The sequence below is a fragment of the Rhinolophus hipposideros genome (genome assembly GCF_964194185.1).
Source record: "Rhinolophus hipposideros genome assembly, chromosome: 16".
NCBI classification, from domain to species: domain Eukaryota; kingdom Metazoa; phylum Chordata; class Mammalia; order Chiroptera; family Rhinolophidae; genus Rhinolophus; species Rhinolophus hipposideros.
Window position 1 is genome coordinate 58,485,779 of NC_138062.1, and position 19,615 is coordinate 58,505,393.

General features: G+C 60.6%; 1 protein-coding gene across 4 annotated transcripts; it reads left to right on the forward strand.

Moving 5' to 3' along the window:
- The first annotated feature begins 625 nt into the window (after positions 1 to 625).
- Positions 626 to 18,437, forward strand: ZBTB7A (zinc finger and BTB domain containing 7A). 4 transcript variants are annotated; one of them, XM_081076941.1, is made up of 4 exons: positions 2,394 to 7,473; positions 7,594 to 9,131; positions 10,655 to 11,940; positions 14,072 to 18,437. In XM_081076941.1, exons 3-4 carry the CDS (start codon positions 10,670 to 10,672, stop codon positions 14,568 to 14,570), a joined length of 1,770 nt encoding a protein of 589 aa, XP_080933067.1. In that variant the 5' UTR covers positions 2,394 to 7,473; positions 7,594 to 9,131; positions 10,655 to 10,669; the 3' UTR covers positions 14,571 to 18,437. The 4 variants fall into 4 exon arrangements, with proteins under 4 accessions (XP_080933065.1, XP_080933066.1, XP_080933067.1 ...); XM_081076939.1 differs by lacking the exons at positions 2,394 to 7,473; positions 7,594 to 9,131 and adding an exon at positions 626 to 1,020; XM_081076940.1 differs by lacking the exons at positions 2,394 to 7,473; positions 7,594 to 9,131 and adding an exon at positions 1,845 to 2,269.
- Positions 18,438 to 19,615: the final 1,178 nt, after the last annotated feature.

Genomic DNA, 19,615 nt, shown 5'->3' on the forward strand with positions numbered 1-19,615 from the left:
GGGGGAACTCGGAAAGCCGGGAAAACAACCGCCCAGCCCGCCCCTCGCCAACCCCTTCCCCCGCTACGCCCCTGGCGCAGCGGGCGGAGGCGACTGCTTTATATAATCGCGGGCGGGCAGGTTGGCTGTTTCATTTAGGGACCCAGAAGCCCAGCGGACCCGCGCGGGCATCCGAAAGCCCGCCCCCGAGTCCCTTCTGCGGCTGGGCAAACTGAGGCCCCAGGAGGACCGGCGGCTGGCCCGGGGGCCCCAACCCGTGGCTCCCACCCACCTCCCGCTGCCCGGGCAGCCGCGACCCACGCCCGCGTCGGTCCTCGCAGTGCGCACAGCCCTCCCCGCCCCCGCTGCCATCCTGCCACGCCCCAGGCGTCGGGGGCAAAGCCCGCGCCCCCCCCGCACCCGCCCCTGCGCAGAGGCTGGGGGCCTGTTTATCTGGAGGCCCCCACCCCCCTCCACCCCGGGGGGCCCGCTCCCCCCGCGCCCCGGGGAGCTCTGGGGCCAGATAAGCTGGCAAGCTGGCACGGCGCCGCGCAGCGGGGCGGAGAGGTCAGAGGAGGGGGGGCGCGCCGGGGGCGGGCTGGACCCCCCCCAACTTGACAAAACCTAATAACAGCCCGGTCTCCCCGGCGCAGCGGGCGAAGCCCCACGGGAGGGCAGAGACGTGGCAAGAGGGGACCTGCCGAGCCTGTTCTGGCCTCCGAGGCCGGGGTGGGGGGGGCGGGCTGGGCGTGGGGGGGGACGGCGGCTGCGGCACCTTTAAGACAAGGGAGGACCCCTCTTGCCCTCGGAGAAACCAGGAAGGGAGTCGCGAGCATCATACGGGGCTTTGGCTGTACTGTACAGTTACTGTAGGGGCAGTGACGCCGCCGCCGCCGGAGCGAGGGAGCTGCGAGGGGAGAGGGAGCGAGGGGGAGAACGAGACGCGGACCCCGGAGGCAAGCGGCCGAGGAGCCCAGTTCCAACTCCGGGCCCCGGCCCCGCGCGCCACGGACCGGCCCGGCTCTGGCCCGGCCCCACGAGGTAAGTCAGCGCCCGGCGCGGCCCCCAGCACAGGGTGTAGGGCGGGGACGGGCCGGGGGTGCTGCGCCCACCCCTGCGCTCTCGGGAAGGGGAGATCTGGGGAGCCAGGGACGTTCCGCAAGTTTCAGAGGAGGGGGTGGTTGGCAGCTGCCAGGAGGCTGGAGGCTCCCTGGATCCCGAGCGCGGGCACGGGGCGCCACTCGGGATGGGGGGTTGGGGGCGAAGTGTAGGGGCTTGTGCGCCAGCCCCCCCCCTCGGGTGCATGGCTTTTCGGGGCTCCCAAGCGCGCGGGTAGCGGGGGAGGGGAAGCGGGGCTGCATTGAGAGTGGGGGGAGCCGGCGTGGGGAGCTAGGGGGGCGCGTCGCGTGCTAAGTTTGCAGCGGGGTACTAGGGGCGCTCTCGCCCCCCGGGGGCCTAATCGGTGCTGCGTGTATACGTTGGAGTTGGCCAGGATTGAGCTCCATGGGGGATGGGGGGGAGGGGGCTGAAAAAACAGGGAGGGGGGCTTTGCAAAGGAGGGGAAGGGGTGGGGTGTCCGGGTGGGCGGCCGCGTCCACGGGGGCCGCTGGGTCTTGTAGTCCTCCCGCAGCTTGAGACTGGCAGGTGGCAGGCGGCTCGAACTACAAGTCCCACAGTGCTCCGCGCCAGCGGCTCGCTGCGGCCCGCGGTTAGGGGCGGTGCGGAGGAGGGGCGGTGAGCGGCGGGCCTGGGAGCCAATGGGCGCGGGATGATCGCGCGGCGCGGCGCGGGGGCGGGCCCAGTTGGCCTAGGGGCGGAGCCTAAAGCTAGGCTCCCCTTGCCGGGGGCCGGTGGCGGTCCCCAGCTTCCGGCTGTGCGGCCCGCGGGCCGGCCCCCTCCCCGCCCCGGGGCCCCTCCCCGCCTGGTTGTGTAACCGTCCCCAGCCCCCCCTCTCCGTGGCCCCCTGCCCGGGGGGGGGTCACCCTCTGGGTGCTCCCCGGGAAGGGCGGCGGCCGGGACGGCCTGGCAGCACAGGCGAGCCCGGGGATGCACGGCCTAGTGCAGGCCGGGCCCGGGCGTGGGGGAGGCGGGCGGGCGGACCCAGATCCGGGGTAATTTGCATCGCCCTCCCCCCAGCCCGGGTGGGGATTGGCCGCCGGCGGCGGGGGGTGGCGCGGGGCCAGGCTCACTGCCGCCTCCCGGCCCCTCGGAGGGAGCCAGCCCAGCCGCAGCCGCCGCCGCCACCGCCGCCGCCGGGGCTGGGCCCCCTCGCCGCTGCCCCGGGAAGGAGGTAGGAACCCCCTGCGCTGGTTGTGCGGCGGGGCCCCGCGGGCCGGGGCGGGGGCTGTGCGCTGCGGCTGGTGCGGAGGAGGGGGCCGCTTCCTGCCCCCGCCCTGGCCTGACTCAGCCCTGGGTGGGGGGACCCGACTGGCCCCTTGCTCTGGCCGCGCGGCCTGCCGGCCCCCTCTCCCGGGGAGGGGGCAGAGAGCACCCCTCTCCCCCGCCCGTGCCCCCAAGCGCGTGACCCCGTCTCCTTTGGCCCGGACCCCCCTCCTTCCCCTTGACGCCACCACCACGTGCGAACCCTGAGCCCAGGCAGAGGGGAGAGGGTGAGCTGGTGGGATCCGGCTCCCTCCCTCGCTCTACCTCCTTCCCGGGCCTGGAACCGGCCTCCTCACCCAGCGCGGGGCCTGGGAACCAAGCAGGAGCCTGAGCCGAGTTCTGGTGCCGGTGCACCCCAGGGCTCAGGCCTTTGCGGGTTCTGGGAGACACTACCGGTGCTGGCTGGGGGAAGCTCGGTGCACCGCAGCAATAGACTGGTGTCCAGCCAGGCCCGGGCACCCAGTGGACGCCCACCAAACGTTTGAGGAACGCAGTTGGCAGAGTGGCAGGGGTAGGCAGGCAACTCCTCTCCCCCAGCCAGGCAGCGGAAGTGAGAGAGGTGTTGGTGCCCCTTTCCCGGGCGTGCCCACCTGGCTCACCCATGGGTGGCAGGCCTGGTTTGTTCCCCCCGTTTATGCCAGCTGCCTCCGGGAGCAGGGCTGGCCGGAGAGGGCGTCCGGGATTCCATGTCACCCCCCCCCAACAGGGCTAGGGCGTAACCCTGAGTGTGCCGCTCCCACACTGAGGGGGCCCTCCCCACGACGAGCCGATCACTTCCTATTGGCAGAGCTGGTTTTGGGAGAGGTCGGAGGAGTCTAGACTGGGCCCTGCTGCTTCCTGGGCCGGAGGGCTCCAGGTTGGGGGCATTTTCCCCTAGGACCACCCCTGGTGGGGCCCCTAGAGCACCCTGGGCCTGGCACTTATCAGCTGGGCTCGGGGCTCTGTTTACCGCCAGCCATTGCTGTGGAGACCAGAGCCTGGGGGGGGGAGGACAGGAGCCAGTGGCTGGAAGAGCGAAGCCCTGGGATCCGCATGCCTAATGAAGAAAGAGGAGCCATCGGGGACACTGAAATTTTAATTCGTGGGTCACTTTGGGGGGGTATTTATTATTCAGTTCTGATTGGCTGCAGGGTGGCCATTCAGCACCCTGGCCGGGCCTAGAGCCACTGCAACTCTCAGCAGAGGCCCTTGGAAAAGCTGCCTGGGTGGCTGCAGGGAGCTGACGTGCCCCTTTCTCTGTGAGGGAGACTGAGGCTTGGCAGAGCTCAGCCTTTGCCCAGCAGAGAAGGTTCTAGGGCAGTAGCAAGTCCTGTGTTTGCTTTTTTACTTCCTTTCTTTTCCTTGGGGCCCTATGACCCACAGCTGGGTCTGGCTGGTGGCGGTCCCCATCGACATATGAGGAAACTGAGGCCCAGAAGGGAAGCCAAACATGAGTGTGGGAACCCAGGGACTTAGAGCAAGTCTCAGAACCGGTGCTGGTGTTGGGTAGGGGAGACTGAGGCCCAGAGGAAAGCAGAGAGCAGCCCAAGGTCACCCAGCCAAAGCTGAGTCTGACCCCTGTAGTCTGCCTTCCGGCTCGGGATTTATCCAAAGTCTTCCCTGTGTCACAGCTGAGGGGCACCTGCCCCCCTGTCTTCCAGAGGGCCAGGAGGTTGACAGCAGGTACCTGTTGGCCAAATGGAGCCTCCCCAGGGCTTATTAAACTCTTTGTCCAAAGAGGCTAGTGAGGCGTCAGAGAGGGCCTGAGGTGTCCAAGCTTACACAGCATGAGTCCCAGTCCTCCTGCCTCCCAGCCTTCCCTGGTAGGCGATTTTAAGGTTTGCAAGGCCCTTTCCTGCCCCTTCCAAGCCACAGTTCCGCACCTTGGCACCTTGGCCCCCGGACATGGGCAGGGCTCTGGGTTTTACGACCCATTACACTCAAGGCGGTCACCTCATAAGAGCCAAGACTCAGGGCCAGTCCCTCTGATGCAGAGCCTGCCCAAGGAGGGGTTCTGCTGGGGCTTCCAGTGCCAGTGCACTTGCTCTGTGACCTTGGGACATGACTCTTGGCCTCTCAGAGCCTGAACATGCCCCCCGTAACACAGGGTTGTTGTAGGGTCCCCCCAGGTGGTGCCTGCAGACCTGTGTTCTCTTCCCTCCCTCTTGGAGGAAGCACCCGGGTCAGCTTGGGGCATGGCAAGGATTCTACTGGAGTTTGCACCGGCTGGATGCCTGAGACTGACACACTCAGCAATACCCCTACCTGTCACCTTGTGCTCCAGGCATCTGAGAGACCATAAATTGCCCTGCAATAGCCCTGAACAGTGGGGACCAGAGGAATAGGCTTGAGTGGGGGCCAGTGTGGTCCAATCTTGTGGTCCACTAAGGGAGGTCACTTCCATCTGTCAGCCTCACTTTTCCCATCAGTACAATGGGGAGATTACCTTCAGCCCAAGTGTCATCGTGAGGATTTGTTGAGTGACTGCTATGTAGTATCAAGGACTGGGGAAGCCCCTCCTGCATGCCTTTGGTGATGATCTGTGGGGTCAGGGCCCATGCCCTAGGTTCACAGATGTCAGCTGGACTCCAGCCTTAACCCCAGTTGCCCTGTGTGACCTCTGGCAAGCCTCTCCCTTTTCTGGGCCATCATAAGGCAGCTCTGAGGAGGCGTGAGAATAAGCCATCCTTAGCCCCAAGGCCCCCAGGGTGGGGGATTAAGTCACCTGCTGGTACCTGAGGCAGTGTGTGTGGGGAGGGCAAAGAAGCCCTGGGAGGACTAGTTAGGCAGGCTAGAGCCAGGTGGCCTGTATTCAAATTCAGCTCTGCTGTGTGAACCTGGGCAAAAGTTGCTCTGTCTCTGAGCTTCAGTTTCCAGAGCTGTGCGAATGGATGTTGAGATGATCAAGCCCAGGCCTGACTTCCCCCTCAGCCCCATTGAGGGGCAGCTACTGCCCTTGGGTCCTGAGGCCCAAGTTTGGAGCACCAAAGCACAGAAGGTACCCTGTGGAGAATCTGGCGCACCTGAGGAGTGTGGCCAAAGGGCCAGCCCCTCCATCTGTCCCCCCAGCAGGCCGTGGACTGCCACTTGGTGGAAGTGCTCCCACCCACGCCTTTCTGGTTTAACTGGAAAACAAGGCCGGGTCCCACCTCCTATTAGGATGTGTTTGGTGGGAGGGAACTGGCCTGCTTTGTGGGCACAGAACACTAGGGCCCCAACAGGCTAAGTGCCCCTTTGTCTGGAGCTTTCAGGCTGAGCCATCCACCTGCTCAGGCGGGAGGTTGGGGTGGGGGCTGTGTGTGCAGGTGCCTCCAGGTGACAAGCTGGCCCTCAGGGGAGGGAGGGAGAGGTCTGGAGGCAGAGAAGAGCAGGGCTTCTAGAGGTCACCTGGCCTCTTCTGGGCATCTTGGATAAGCAGGTGCAGCGTGAGCGAGGGTGGGGTAGACAGTGATGCCATTCTGCGAAGCCTGGCTTTGCTTACCCTGGTGACGGGAAGCTCATTCCTTCCACATCACTGTGAATAGTTGTCTTCCTGGAGCTTCCTCTTGGAACCCACTCTTAGTGTCAGGGCTATACTTCCTGGCCCATGACAGCACGCAGAGCGTGGGAACAGGGTGGGCCTGAGCCCCACCCATGAGCTGGGGGTTAGATGGGATCCCCATGACCTCTTCATCCCCCCACTCTCACCCCTCCCACACACATACACTTCCCACTGGGCCTGCAGCCTTCCTGCCTCTGGCCCTTTAAGGCCCGGGCAGGAAGCCCCTCCCCATTTAGGGCAATAAATGGACACATAAAATGGCCGAGGGCCTGTTTGCTGGTGACTAGCCGGTTTGCTGGTGACTAGCCGGAGGGAGGCCTGTCAGAGCAGGGGGTGGGGTGGCAGTGGGCAGCCAGCAGCCACCCTGGGCCTTTGGTGCCCCTCACCACCATATCAGGACAATAAATTCCTGTCCCATTAAACCCCAGCCAGGGACTGGGCCAGGCAGGGATTGGCACCAGGTCAGGGCGGGGTAACCCGTCGGGACCAACCTTGCAACACAAGCTGCCTGCCTGGGAGGGGGCGGGGTGGCTGGGTGTGGGCCTGGCAGCCGCACCTGGGTACTAGACTTGCTGTGTGACCTTGGACCGGCGCCTACCCTCTCTGGGCCTGGTTTCACTCCCCTGGCTTCTTCCTCGATCACCACGACCCGTTTCTTTGGCATATAGTAGGTGTGGAGGGGGCTGGGATAGCATTCAGAAGTGAAGTTCAAAAAGCTCCTCATCTACAGGGGCAGTGAACAGTCTCATTGGGCCTTTGGTGCACAGTAGGTCCCTGGGCAACTGAATGGACGAGGGTGGGACTCTGGACCTAGAGCACTCCCAGTCCCCTTGCCACTGTCACAACCCCTGAGGAAACTGAGGCACAGAGAGGTGCTGCCTCTTGCCCAAGGTCACCTAGCTTAAAAGTGGAGGAGCTAGGATTTGGATCCTGGCTGCCATGCATGGCACATAGTAGGTATTAAATGTCCCTTCTCTGGTTTCCTTTCATATTCTCCATGGGGGGGTGTAGGGACCTTGACCCTTCATGAAGCTGCCACCCGCCCCAGACATTCCTGCAGGAAGGCCTTGGGTGGTGATTACCTGCCCACCCCTCTGCTGGCCACCCCCTCTCCATCCTGAGGAGTGTGGGTCGGAGGAGAAGGCCTGGCCCCAAACCTCACGTTGTGCCTGACCTTGGGAAGCCTCCTGGTAACCCGGCCGCCTCCTTCCCTGGTCCCCTCTCCTAAGCAGCCACATCTAGGCCTTTTTCTCTGCTGTTTCCCATGCCCAGAACACCCTTCCTAAAATCTTGGGGTCCTTCCTGGGTGACACCTGCTGCTCCTGGGACCAGGTCAGGACTTTCCTGACCTCACCCCGTGCTTGTCTCAGCGGTTGAGTGGTGGCTGGTCTGCTCTGCTACCTCTCACTGGTCTTGTCGTCTCCCTGAGCCTCTCGTCGTCTGTAAAGCCCAGGGCTTTACAGTGGAGAGGATGAAATGAAGGTGCCTGGTTCCTGAAAGTCCTGAGGCACAGAGGCGGCCCCCCTAAGGACAGCTAAAAGCCGATCTGGGTCCTGCTGCCTTCAAAAGAAGCTGTAGCAAGTGACCTTAAGGTTAGATGGGAGGTGGGACGAGCACCATCCCCTGGTCCTGGGTGTGCCCGACTGCCGAGTGGGTGGGGCTGGGTGTGGGCTTTCTTGAGCCCATAGCTGTTTGGCCTTTGGTTCATCTAGTTGAATGCTGTGTCCCTACTGTGTGCCGCCCCAAGGAGTGCCCTAGCGCAGGGGCCTGGGAGCAGCCAGAGGGAGGAGGGCACCCCACCTCCAGCCTAGGAGAAGCCTGCTGAGGCCTGCCCCTCCACCGTCGAGTCAGCACCAAGGCCCGGAAATCCCATGGAGGCAGGCGAGCATGGGGGTGGAGCTGTGATGAAAGACAGCCCTGGTGGGTGTGGGCCTGAGCTCCGGGGACCCTGACCCTGGCCCTGGCCATTGAGGGTGGGGACCTGGCCGGCGTGGGGGTAGGCTTCCTGGAGGAGAGAAGTTTCACTGGGTTATTACCACCAAGGAAGCCACCACATGTGGGGGGTACCTACTAGGTTTTCAGGTGCCAGGCGGGCCTCTGAGATCAAAGGGAAACAGAAGCTCCTGGTGAGAAGATACTGAGACACATAGTGGGTATTTTACTGCCAGGCCCTACCTGACCCAGAGAAGGGGCTCGGTCGATCTTCCTCTCCCATTTCACAGGGTCTTCCTCCTCTTTATTAGAGAAAGGGCTCTAAGAGGCCCAGGTGGGGGCAGTGGCCCTGGGTGTGGCAGGCAGGTGGCATGTGTTCCTGGAGAGAGGGTGTGGGTCAGGTGTCTGCAGAGCCAGTTTAGTTTTCAGGGCGAGGGAGGAGGCAATAGAGTGTTGAGTGTGTGTGTGGGGGGGTGGTAGGGAAGTCAGAGGCCAGCCTCTCCCCTCCATCAGCTCCTGGACTCCAGGCCCTATGGATCAGCCATACTGGGCACACTTGGCCATGATTCTATAAGTTTGTGAGCCTTAGTTTCCCCATCTGTAAAATGGGGATCATGCTACTCACGGGGGCTTTTCCTTGGCTGGCACCTCCCCAGACCCCAACCTTTGAGGGGAGGTTCTGTGGTGATTATCTGAGGAAATAGAGGCCCCAGCTAGGAGAAAACAGGGACATGGACACAGGGACAGGCCCTTTCCATGTGGCCCTACTCATCCAGCAGTAGAGACCAGCTCTTTCGGCCATGTTTACAGCCCAAGCTTGCTCCTTTCCAGCCAGGTGGCTTCCAGCAAAGTGGGAGCCTGGGCATCTTAACACTTGAAGTAGGGCTGTGCCAGCCCCCTGGCCCGACGGGCTCAGTGCCTGTGGGAAGGGAGGTTGGAGCAACCATGGGTAAAGGTGAGTCACCTGGACTATTTCAGGTCTCGACCTAGAGGCCCCTGGAGACACCTCGAGGTCCAAGGGGACCCTAGGGTCCCAGGGGGACAACAAGCTAGACCGAGGTGGCCATATTGGGGCTTTGGTGGCCTGAAAGGGGAAAGGCGAGGAGGGGCCATGGCCATTCTGATCCGGAGCTCCATCTGCCTGCTCCCTCCCTGGGGCCCGGGGCCAGACGGCAGATGGCGGCTTCGCCGCAGGGGTTCCTCCAAAACTTCTCATGGCTGAGCCTCAGATGGGGTCGTCCCCCACCCATCCTGCTGAGCGCAGCAGCCACATCTGAGCCTTCCCCCCGCACCACCACGGGCTGACAGAACAGAGGAGGTAACTGAGCAGCTGGTGTAGTTGGAGGGAAAGAGGGCGGGCCACGGAGAGAGGCGTCCTGGGAAGTGTAGTGCCTGCCTGAGTGCCACACAAAGGCCTCTGTGTCAGTCTCGAGGGCTGAACCCCGATCCCAGTGCGGCCTTGGGTGGGGACAGTCCCATCCTGGCCTTGAGTCCAGGCGGACCAACCCCGGGCACCCTTGCCGGGCCAGCTGCCTGTGTCTCGCTCACAGCACAGCAGTGGGGGCCGGGTGTCGCAGGGTCCTTAGGAGGCTGAGGAAGGCCCAGCTTGGCCCTCTCCCTGCTGTCCAGGGGCTCTGGCCCAAGAGCCGCCTGGCCAGGCCTGGAGGAATGTGGATTGTGTTGGGTGGCTTGGGGCAGCTGGGGGCTCCCCAGAGAGGGTGGAGGGGTGGGGACAGGAGCCAGAGGGTTGCACAAGCGCCCAAGTGGGTGGATGAGTCACAGCCCAGGGGAGGGCGGAAAAAAGGAGGGGTGGGAAGAGAGGTGGGATGAGTCCTCTCAACGGCTTGGCTCTCCCAAAGGCCTCTGCCCATTTGACAGATGAGGAGATTGAGGCCTAGAAAGTGGCAGGGCTTGTCCCAGCTGCATAGTGCAGACGGGGGGCTGAAAGTTGGAGAGGGCCTGGGCAGGCAGGAGGTGGACAAGAGGCCCTGGCCCCTTACTCCTCCTTGGTGGGATTGCCCAGGGCAGCAAGGAAAAGAGTGTCAGGCAGTGGCCTGGTTTCCCCCATTACTCATTGCTAGGGCCGAGCTGAGTCCTGTGGACTCCATGGGGCAGGAAGAGGTTTGTCCTACAGACTCACAACATTACCCCGCCAGGGCATGCCCATGGCCCCAGTGACCTTGGCTGGGTCCCTGGGTCTTGGCCTTGCCCTTTCCTGCTGACTCAGAGCCCCCACCCCAAAAGAACTGGGTCTCCCAAGAGGCAGGAGTGAGGGTCGGGGAGGCCAAGGGGCCTAACGGATGGATGGTGAGGCCAATCGAATATTGGCTCTCGGGTCCGATTCCCCAGGTTTGAGTTGGGGCACATGGCCTCCTCTCCCTGAGCCCTGTCTTCTGGCTTCTGCAGTGGAGATGGTGCTGCCAGGATCTTGGGCATGGCAGTGAATAGTGGGAGCCTCATGAGTGTCACCACTGTGGCCTAGAGAGGGTGTGGGCAGAAGCTTGTGCTCACATTCATCGGGAAACACCTTGCATGAGAGCATTTATTAAGCACCTACTGTGTGCTCCCGCACCACCTCAGATTGCCCCTTGGACGGGCACTCCTATGAGCCCTCTAATGGAGGGGCAGGTGCCAGTCTTTGTCTCTCAAGTACCCAGGGTGGGTTTTGCCAGCATAATCTCATGTTCTGCAGTCTAATGTAGAACCAGACATGGACCGCTCTGGGGAAAAGTGAGTCTGGGAGGGCAGGGTGCGGCACTACCTTCTGAGGGTCTCAAGCCCTGGTCGGTGGGCCTGCTCCTCCCCATCCTCACAACCATGCCTTCCTTCCTGGCACTGCAGGTCTCGGCGCGGAAGATGGCCGGCGGCGTGGACGGCCCCATCGGGATCCCGTTCCCTGACCACAGCAGTGACATCCTGAGTGGGCTCAATGAGCAGAGGACGCAAGGCCTGCTGTGCGACGTGGTGATCCTGGTGGAAGGCCGCGAGTTCCCCACGCACCGCTCAGTGCTGGCGGCCTGCAGCCAGTACTTCAAGAAGCTGTTCACGTCGGGCGCTGTGGTGGACCAGCAGAACGTGTACGAGATCGACTTTGTCAGCGCCGAGGCGCTCACGGCCCTCATGGACTTCGCCTACACAGCCACACTCACTGTCAGCACGGCCAACGTGGGCGACATCCTCAGTGCCGCCCGCCTGCTTGAGATCCCCGCTGTGAGCCACGTCTGCGCCGACCTCCTGGACCGGCAGATCCTGGCAGCCGACGCGGGCGCCGATGCCGGGCAGCTGGACCTCGTAGATCAAATTGATCAGCGAAACCTTCTCCGCGCCAAGGAGTACCTCGAATTCTTCCAGAGCAACCCCATGAATAGCTTGCCCCCCGCGGCTGCTGCTGCCGCTGCCGCCAATTTCCCGTGGTCTGCCTTTGGCACATCTGAGGAGGACCTGGACGCCACCAAGGAGGCAGTGGCTGCTGCTGTGGCTGCCGTGGCCGCAGGCGACTGCAATGGCTTGGACTTCTATGGGCCAGGCCCTCCGGCTGAGCGGCCCTCAACTGGGGATGGGGATGAGGGCGACAGCAACCCAGGCCTGTGGCCAGAGCGGGACGAGGATGCCCCTGCCGGGGGCCTCTTTCCACCCCCTGTGGCCTCATCGACCGCCACCACACAGAATGGCCACTATGGCCGGGGTGGGGAGGAGGAGGTGGCGTCACTGTCAGAGGCAGCCCCGGAGCCAGGCGACTCTCCGGGCTTCCTGTCAGGCACGGCCGAGGGTGAGGACGCGGACGGCACTGATGCCGATGGGCTGGCAGCCAGCACGCTGCTCCAACAGATGATGTCGTCAGTGGGCCGGGCAGGGGCAGCGGCAGCGGGGGACAGCGACGAGGAGTCGCGGGCGGATGACAAGGGCGTCGTGGACTACTACCTGAAGTACTTCAGCAGCACCCATGACGGTGACTTCTACCCGGCCTGGTCACAGAAGGTGGAGAAGAAGATCCGGGCCAAGGCCTTCCAGAAGTGTCCCATCTGCGAGAAGGTCATTCAGGGCGCCGGCAAGCTACCGCGGCACATCCGGACCCATACTGGCGAGAAGCCCTACGAATGCAACATCTGCAAGGTCCGATTCACCAGGTAAGCCAGCACCGCTGTGGCAGGGGGCTTCCTGGAGCCTGTGCCCAAACAGCCACACTCGGACCGCCTCCCCTACACACACACACACACACACACACACACACACACACACACGTCACCTCCATAGGCAGTGGCAGTGCTGCCTTGCTTGGAATGGTGCCTTTTGTGTTTCGGGATCCCCCCGTGTGCCCCTTGATAGCAGCCTTCGGGTGGGGCGTGGAGGCACTAAACCAGATAGCGCCATAGACTATAGAGCGTGCTCGGTGAGGCTGGCAGGAAGAGTGCCCTGAGTTGCTCTTCTTTTTCTCAGGGATGGTTCTCTGGACTGGAGGAGAATTTTTGCCTTGGGAGAGGCCAACAGCCCTGCAGGGAGCAGGGAGCTCTGGTTGATGAGCCACTTTGAGTCTCCCATGAGCCTGAGGAACTTGGTGAATTCCACCAGCATTTATGCAGCACCTGCTGGGTGCCAGGCCCTGTTCTAGGCACTGGGGACGCAAAAGTGGCCAAAATCCTCATGGGGCCATGGAGCATGTATGAGATAAAACTACAGAATTGATAACACTAGTTGGTGGAACACGCTAGGGAGGAAAAGAGAGCAGAGAACAAGGTGTGAGGTAGGGAATGGCTATTGGTGCTGCATTAAACAGAGAGCTGAGACCTGAAGGAGGGGAGGGAGGGAGTAGTGGGGAAAGGGAAAGGCAGAGGGAATAGCCAGTGCAAAGGCCCTGAGGCCAGTTCAGCTTTGAGGATCACTACAGTCATTGGAGGGATATTGGCACGGGAGCCTCTGGGCTTAGTCCCTGGACAGGAGTTTGAGACTGGGCTGGGGGAAATTTGTGATTCGGTCTTAAGAGTCCAGAGGTAGCTGGCTGGGCTTTGTGGGGCAGCCTGGTGGAGGCAGGGGGCTGGCGTGCAGGGCCCTGGCCAGGCTGGGTGACTCAGCACCGCCCCTACCCCCACCCGCCCTGGGGTTCCCCCAGCCACACCCACCAGGCTGAAGAAAGAAGCCATTGTCCCAGCTTCCCAGACCTGTCCCATTGGGATAGGACCTGGGGGCTAACCCCTGGTCCCCTCCCCAGCAGGCCAGGAGAGGAGGGTGTGGCCTGGACTCCAGGGCCCAGGAGTGCCAGGCAGGGGGCAAAGGACATTGTGGGAGAGGCGGGCAGTCTAGTTGGTGGCCTGCCCCCCACCTTTGGTGTGATTGTGGTGCTAGTAGTCTTGGGGGCTCCCTCATCTTCCAGACGGCGTGGAGATGGCTGTGGGCCCTGCCCTAAGGGTTCTCTGGGCCCGGGGAGGGAGTAACTTGGTGAGGCCCCAGCAAGCCAGGGTCTGGCCAGGATGACCTGTGACCCTAACCACAGGCCTGAGGCTCAGTTTCATTCTGTCCTGGAGTTCTCTTGGCCATCCCAACCCAGGACTGATCCTCTTTGCCAGTTAGGGAAACTGGGGCACAGAGAGGGGCACTACGCCAGGCCTTCTTCCCTTCACATGCCCACCGCTCTTCTCTGTCCCTGACCCAGGGCCCCAGCCCCCACCTCCTCCCTCCAGGCCCAGGAGCCCAGGGGCCCCTCTGAGTCACACTAGAGAGTTGAGTAAGCAGGGCCTGTGGCGGCTGGGGCTATAATTACCCAGGCCTGGGCTTGGGGTGACGAAACCGGAGCTGCCTCCACCGCCACCCCACCTCAGCGTAGCCCCCGACCCACTGTGCAACTCCGTGCAAGTCACTTCCCCTCTCTGAGCCTCTGAGCCTCAGCTGGGGAAATCTTAATATAGTGCTAGAACAGTCTGAGTACTGCTATCCCATGTGTGACGCGGCCCTGTGCAGGGACCTGGGCAGGGCAACTGGGAGACTTGGCAGAGCCTGTTATCCTCCTCCTTATATGGATAAGAAGGGGATTCAGAGAGGTTCAGCTGTTTGCCCAAGGCCATACCGTAAGCGGGGTCCAAGGCCCTTTTCAGACTGTTGGAGCCCTTGGTGTACCCCCTTTTCCCATTTTGCCTGGGACCGTGCCTAGCCACAGCCCGCCTTTCTGAAAGGGTTAAGGTTTCAGCCTTAAGGCCAGCAGGGGTCTGAGGGCTGTCCCAGGAGGGGGCCTGGCCCAGCGCCCACTGACCCTCGCCCCGTCCACAGGCAGGACAAGCTCAAGGTGCACATGAGGAAGCACACAGGTGAGAAGCCGTACCTGTGCCAGCAGTGCGGGGCGGCCTTCGCTCATAACTACGACCTGAAAAACCACATGCGTGTGCACACTGGCCTGCGGCCCTACCAGTGCGACAGCTGCTGCAAGACCTTCGTCCGCTCTGACCACCTGCACAGACACCTCAAGAAGGACGGCTGCAACGGCGTCCCCTCGCGCCGTGGCCGCAAGCCCCGTGTCCGGGGCGGGGGGCTCGGGGGACCTGACCCCGGCCCCGGGGCCACTGCGCCGCCCTGCACCCCTGCCCCGCCCGGCTCCCCTGAGGCCCGGCGTAATGGCCAGGAGAAGCACTTTAAGGACGAGGACGAGGACGAGGAGGAGACCAGCCCCGATGGCCTGAGCAGGTTGAATGTAGCGGGTGCTGGCGGAGGGGGTGGCGATGGGGCCACTGGGGCCCCTGCTGACGGCAGCTTCGCGGCCGGACTCGCCTGAAAACCAAAAAGAGAAAACAGAAACCCGAGAGAAAGAGAGAGAAAAAATCACCCACCACCCCCCAAAAACACAAAAAAAGAAAATCTATCTATATACAGATATCTATATCGATATATATATATACAGATATATATATATATATATATATATATATATGAAGTGTCACAGAATCTAGGATAGTGCTTTTCTCAGATTTTTCTCTTTCATGATGTTCTCTCCCTCCACAGGGACCCTTGCAACGCCCTCACCCAACTCCCCTTCCCCGCACCCCGTTGATGGGTTTCGGGGCCTTGTTTGAGGTTTTTGTGGGACACAAGGATTCTGAGCCCCCCCCCAGGTGACCCCGGCATGGGGTCTGGGGTCCCATCCAAGGCGTGGTCAGGGCCCCAGACCCCAGGCAGGGGTGAAGGCGGCTGAGGGGGACTCGGGACTGGGGTAGGCTTTAGTTTTCCTTCCCTCGCTGGTTTCTATGAGTCTTTTAGATAAGACCTTAAATGATTTCTGTCCACCGTGAGTGGACATTAAAATGGCCCCCCTCCCCACCCCACCCTCCTTCCTCAGGGCACTTATTAAGTGGGGGTCTCCCCACTCGATCTCCCCAATGGCCTCCCGCCTCCCGTCCCTGCCTGTGGTCCCCTGTATCTCCTGACCATTGCTACACAAATCTGTTGATTTCTAGGTGTGGAGAAAGGGGAGAAGACAGGGGAAGAGGGGGACTAGGATGACTCCCAGGGGTTCCCTCCGCCTTCCTTCATGGCACTTAAACAACCTGGCGGGGCACCCAAGGGCCACTGCTCAGAGCACCCCCGCCACTCCAGTCTGTGTCCCTTGACTCAGGCCACCCAGACCCCTACGAGACATTTGGAGATTCAAAACTTGTCTTCACCCTCTCTCTTCACCTCTCCCCTTAGCCCTGTCCCAATTTTTTAAAGCACTTTTTAGATTGTTTTTCCCTCCTTAAAAACAGAAAAATATATATATATTTATATATATATATATATATACAGAAAATATTTTTCCTCAGAGGAGCAGACAATAGTGTGGGGTGTAATGGCCAAGGGCAGAGGGAACCCAGGGTCTCATGGTGGCAGGGATGACGGGGAGAGGAGTCCAGAAGTTCCAGTGTCACAAAAGCAATAAAAACAAGATTTTACAAAACGAAAGGAAAAAAACAAAAAAGACAACCAACCACAAATAGAAGTCTTGGCACTTTGTAACAGAACGGGTACTATACTTTATCTTAATTTAAAAACATGTTTACAAGTTGCAACTTCTATGAAAAGTCGAAAAGACAAAAAAAAAAAACAAAAGAGCGAGAGACGAGCGAGAGCGAGCGAGCGAGAGAGAGAGAGCAAAAAGAAATTCCTAAAAGTCGATTTATTTTTGTACAAAATAATAAAAAAAAAAACCCACCACCAGACGTAGAATCCACTTCTGTTCCCGGAGGTGAGAAGGGGGTCAGGAAGGCCACGGGTGAGGGCAGGGCCTGCTGAGGGAATTTGTGCTTCACCACTGGGGCTTTGCCTGGCAGGCAGGACTGTGGGATTTTTGTGTTTCTGCCATGTCCCCTACTCCCATTCTGTCCCTTTTTTAATTCTGATTTAGAGATGTCTCATCACCCACTAGCCATACAATGGCCACCCATGTCTGTGGGGACCCTCTTTACTGACTCCCCAGCTCAGGGATGGGCCCAAGAGAGGGCTGGCCTTTCAACCAGCCAGAGCAATCCAGTCCCCCCGACCTGATCCCCTATCCTGTCACCCCCACCCTTGCCCATTTCAGGGCTTCCCACCCTCCAACATGGCCGCCCTTCCTTGTGGCCACTGAGGAGCTGCCATCTTGGATATGCCATCCCTGTTGAGGTGGGTGACGGGGGCCCCACCTCGAGGGCCTTACACCCCCCAGGCACCCCTCTTTTTACTCAAAGGCACTGACTGTCATCTGGGGGCTGGCACCAGCCTCCCCCAGCCTCTGGCTCCCCAAAGGCCCAGTGTTGACCGAGCCACAGGCCACAGACAGGCCAGGGCAGGGGAGACCATGTTGCCAGAGGCCAGGGCACCCTTCACCCCAACTCCCTCTTGCATATGCAATGCCTAGTGTGGGACCCTGTATATAAACACTGCTGAGCTGAGTTCCTTCCTTGTCATAGCCCGAGGTAGGGGGTGCCCCTGCTCCCCTGTCCTGCTGCTGGCCCATCTGGTACCCCTTTGCTCTGTGACAAACCCCGTCTTCTCATCTTTTTCATTTTCTTTTTTTTAAAGGGAAACTTTTTCAGAAGGCAACTTTCATCATTATTTCTATAGGATAGTTTTCATCTCCTGGTTTCCCCCCAGCCCGTCAGCCCCCCAAATGTCTCAGGACACCCCCTCCTGAGGGGGGTGGCAGGGGAGCCCAGGGCCGGGTGGCCTCGTTCACACCCCAGAGTCACGTGGCGAGCTCTTTCACAGAACCACCTGTGGAGGCCGAGCAGAGAGTTAGAGCACCCAGGCCAGGGACCCCCACCCCTCACCCCGCCCCAGCTCCCAGAGAGGTTCCCTGAGGGGACAACCCTCTCCCTCTACCCACACACCTCCTTGCAATAAAACCAACTGAAAAATTACAGCTGTCGTCCTGACCAGTAGGGGCGACTGGACTTGGGGGAATTGAGGCCTCTGGGACTATGGCGGGGGTAAGGGCTGACCCTCGCCGAGCACACTTTAACACAAAGCTCCTTGGGAATTGCACTAAACCCCTGCCCCAGCTCTGCGCCCAGCTTTCGCCAGCCCTGCCCACCCACTCCGCCTTAACCCCTCTTCTGCCCGCCAGCCTGTCCCGGGGGCCACAGCGTTTGCATGGGCCCAGAGCCGGGACCCCCGCCCACCCAGCCCAGCACCCCCAACTCCGCGCAGTCACATACTGTATATAGACGTGGATCAATTTTATTTTTATTCTTTAAATTAAGGTCGTGATAAAGTGTTGCCAAAGATACTGCTGAATTCTCGCGTTTCAGGAAACAAAAAATATTTGAGGGGGAACGTGCTGACTGGTTGGAAAGGACACAGCAAAAAGTTTTTTTGTTTGGTTGTTTGGGTTTTTTTTTGTGTTTTCTTTTTTGGGGTGTTGTTTTTTTTTTAACTGCCTGGTACAAAAAAAAAAAAAAACAAGAAAAAAGACAAAGCGAAATTGTTATTTCCATCATCTTGGTGAAGTTGCGTGGATGTGTGTATGCGTGTGTGTGCGAGAGTGAGGTCCAGGCTGGGGACTTCAGGCAGGGGCTCTGGGCCGGGGGCAGTGGGCCTGGCGGGATGGGGGGCTCGGAGCCCCCACCTGGAGTGGTCTCCAGCCTTGGGGACTGGGAGAGAGAGATTAACACCCTTGCTGCTGCTCCCTGCCTAGCCCCCCACCCCAAGCCCAACCCCGCCTTTTGAGATTAAGAGAAAAAAAAAAGGCAAAAAAAAAAAAAATTAAAAACCAGTGAATGTAAAGTGCCGGACCAGGCCCAGCCTGGCACGGTGTGGGTCTGTGCCCAGCTGGGCTCCAGTGGGCCGTACCAAAGTCTGCCCCCTCGGGTGGCCCACCCAGGAGACCCTATGTGGCCATCCCGTCTTGTCACCCTGTTTATACAGGGCTGTCCCTTTGCTTCCTTTTGAGGGGGGTCTTGGGTGGAGGGGAGTGTCCCCCAGCCCCCTCCCAGGTCTTCTGGGGAGTCTGCACTACTGAGACCCATCTGCCGTGACAGGAGTGGCCATGTCGCACATGGGCCAGGGCCCCCCTAGGACCGAGGCCATCCAGGCAGCCAGGATTGTAGGAGGCGAGACAGAGTGAAAGGAAAAAAAAAAAATTAAAAACCAACAAAAAAAGCAAAAATCCTATTTTTTGAGAAAGAAAGATATTTATATTTGCAGTTTTATTTTAAAAAGTTATTTAAGCTGAGGAAGCAGCCTTCCTGAAATGGGGGTGTTGGCTGGTGCAGGACGGGTCGGGGCCTGGGGGCTCGAGCGCCCAGGAGTCATAACCTCAGAGTTAAGACTAGCTCGCACTAAATATATAGATTTACATGGGGGTTGGGGAGCAGGGCCAGGAGATGAGGGGGCTGGGGAGACCCCCATCTCACAGCCGGGGTTGCCTGGAGGCCACGGCCAGGGGTCCTGATGCCCAGATGCCCCCCAACTCCTCCCAGGCCCAGACACAAGGTGCCTTGGACTTTGGGGGGCCAGGTCTGGTGAATGGGGGGTCGGGGCGGTGCCCCTGGGGGCATAGAGCACAGACATTCCATAGACTGTATTTGAGAGTCTTTATAAAATGTGGGAGATTTAAAAAAGTCAATTGATAAAAATGCACTTTTTGGGGGTGGGGGGAGAAGCTTTAAAAGTAATAAAAACAAAAGCAAAAAGACGAAAGATGATGAAAAACCGGACAAAAAATCATTTTTCTTGTACATAAAAAACCACTAAACGCAGCCTGTTACGACCGCTGCCGCCTCATTTGCCTGATTTTGATGTTCTTTGTGTTTTGTTGGGGGAGGCTGGGAAGTGGGGATGGAGGGTTTGGTGGGTCCCTTACCTGTGGGTTGGGCCCCTCACCCACACCACTTAGGAGTCCCCAACTTGGGTTCCAGCGAGAGGACCCCAGGCTCAGTCTTACCCTTCCTGCCAGGCCTGGGAGGTGGAGTAGGAGAGGCAGGGGCTTGGATGCAGAGACCCCGCCTCTGGGCTCCAGGGTGGGGTGGGTGGAGTGGGTGTCGCTGGCAGTACCAGGGCCTAGGCCCTTAAAGAGGAGGTGACACCCCCAGGCTCGGCCGGTGGCTCCAGGAAGGGGCCCAAGGGATGGTGGGGGCGGGCAGGCAGAACCGGCCAGGCGGGCTCCTTGGTCACCTCCAACTACAAGGTTTCTGGAGGCCCTGTGGGGTGTCCTGTGCCAGGGAACCCCAAGTCTGCCAGACAGCCCCACATTGGGCTCCAGTGACATGATCAAGGATCTGAGCTGACTGCTCCCCTCATCCCCAGGACGTCAGGCTGGGGCCTACTCACTGGGGAGGGGGTCGTGGGCTGCAGCCCCCGTCTCTG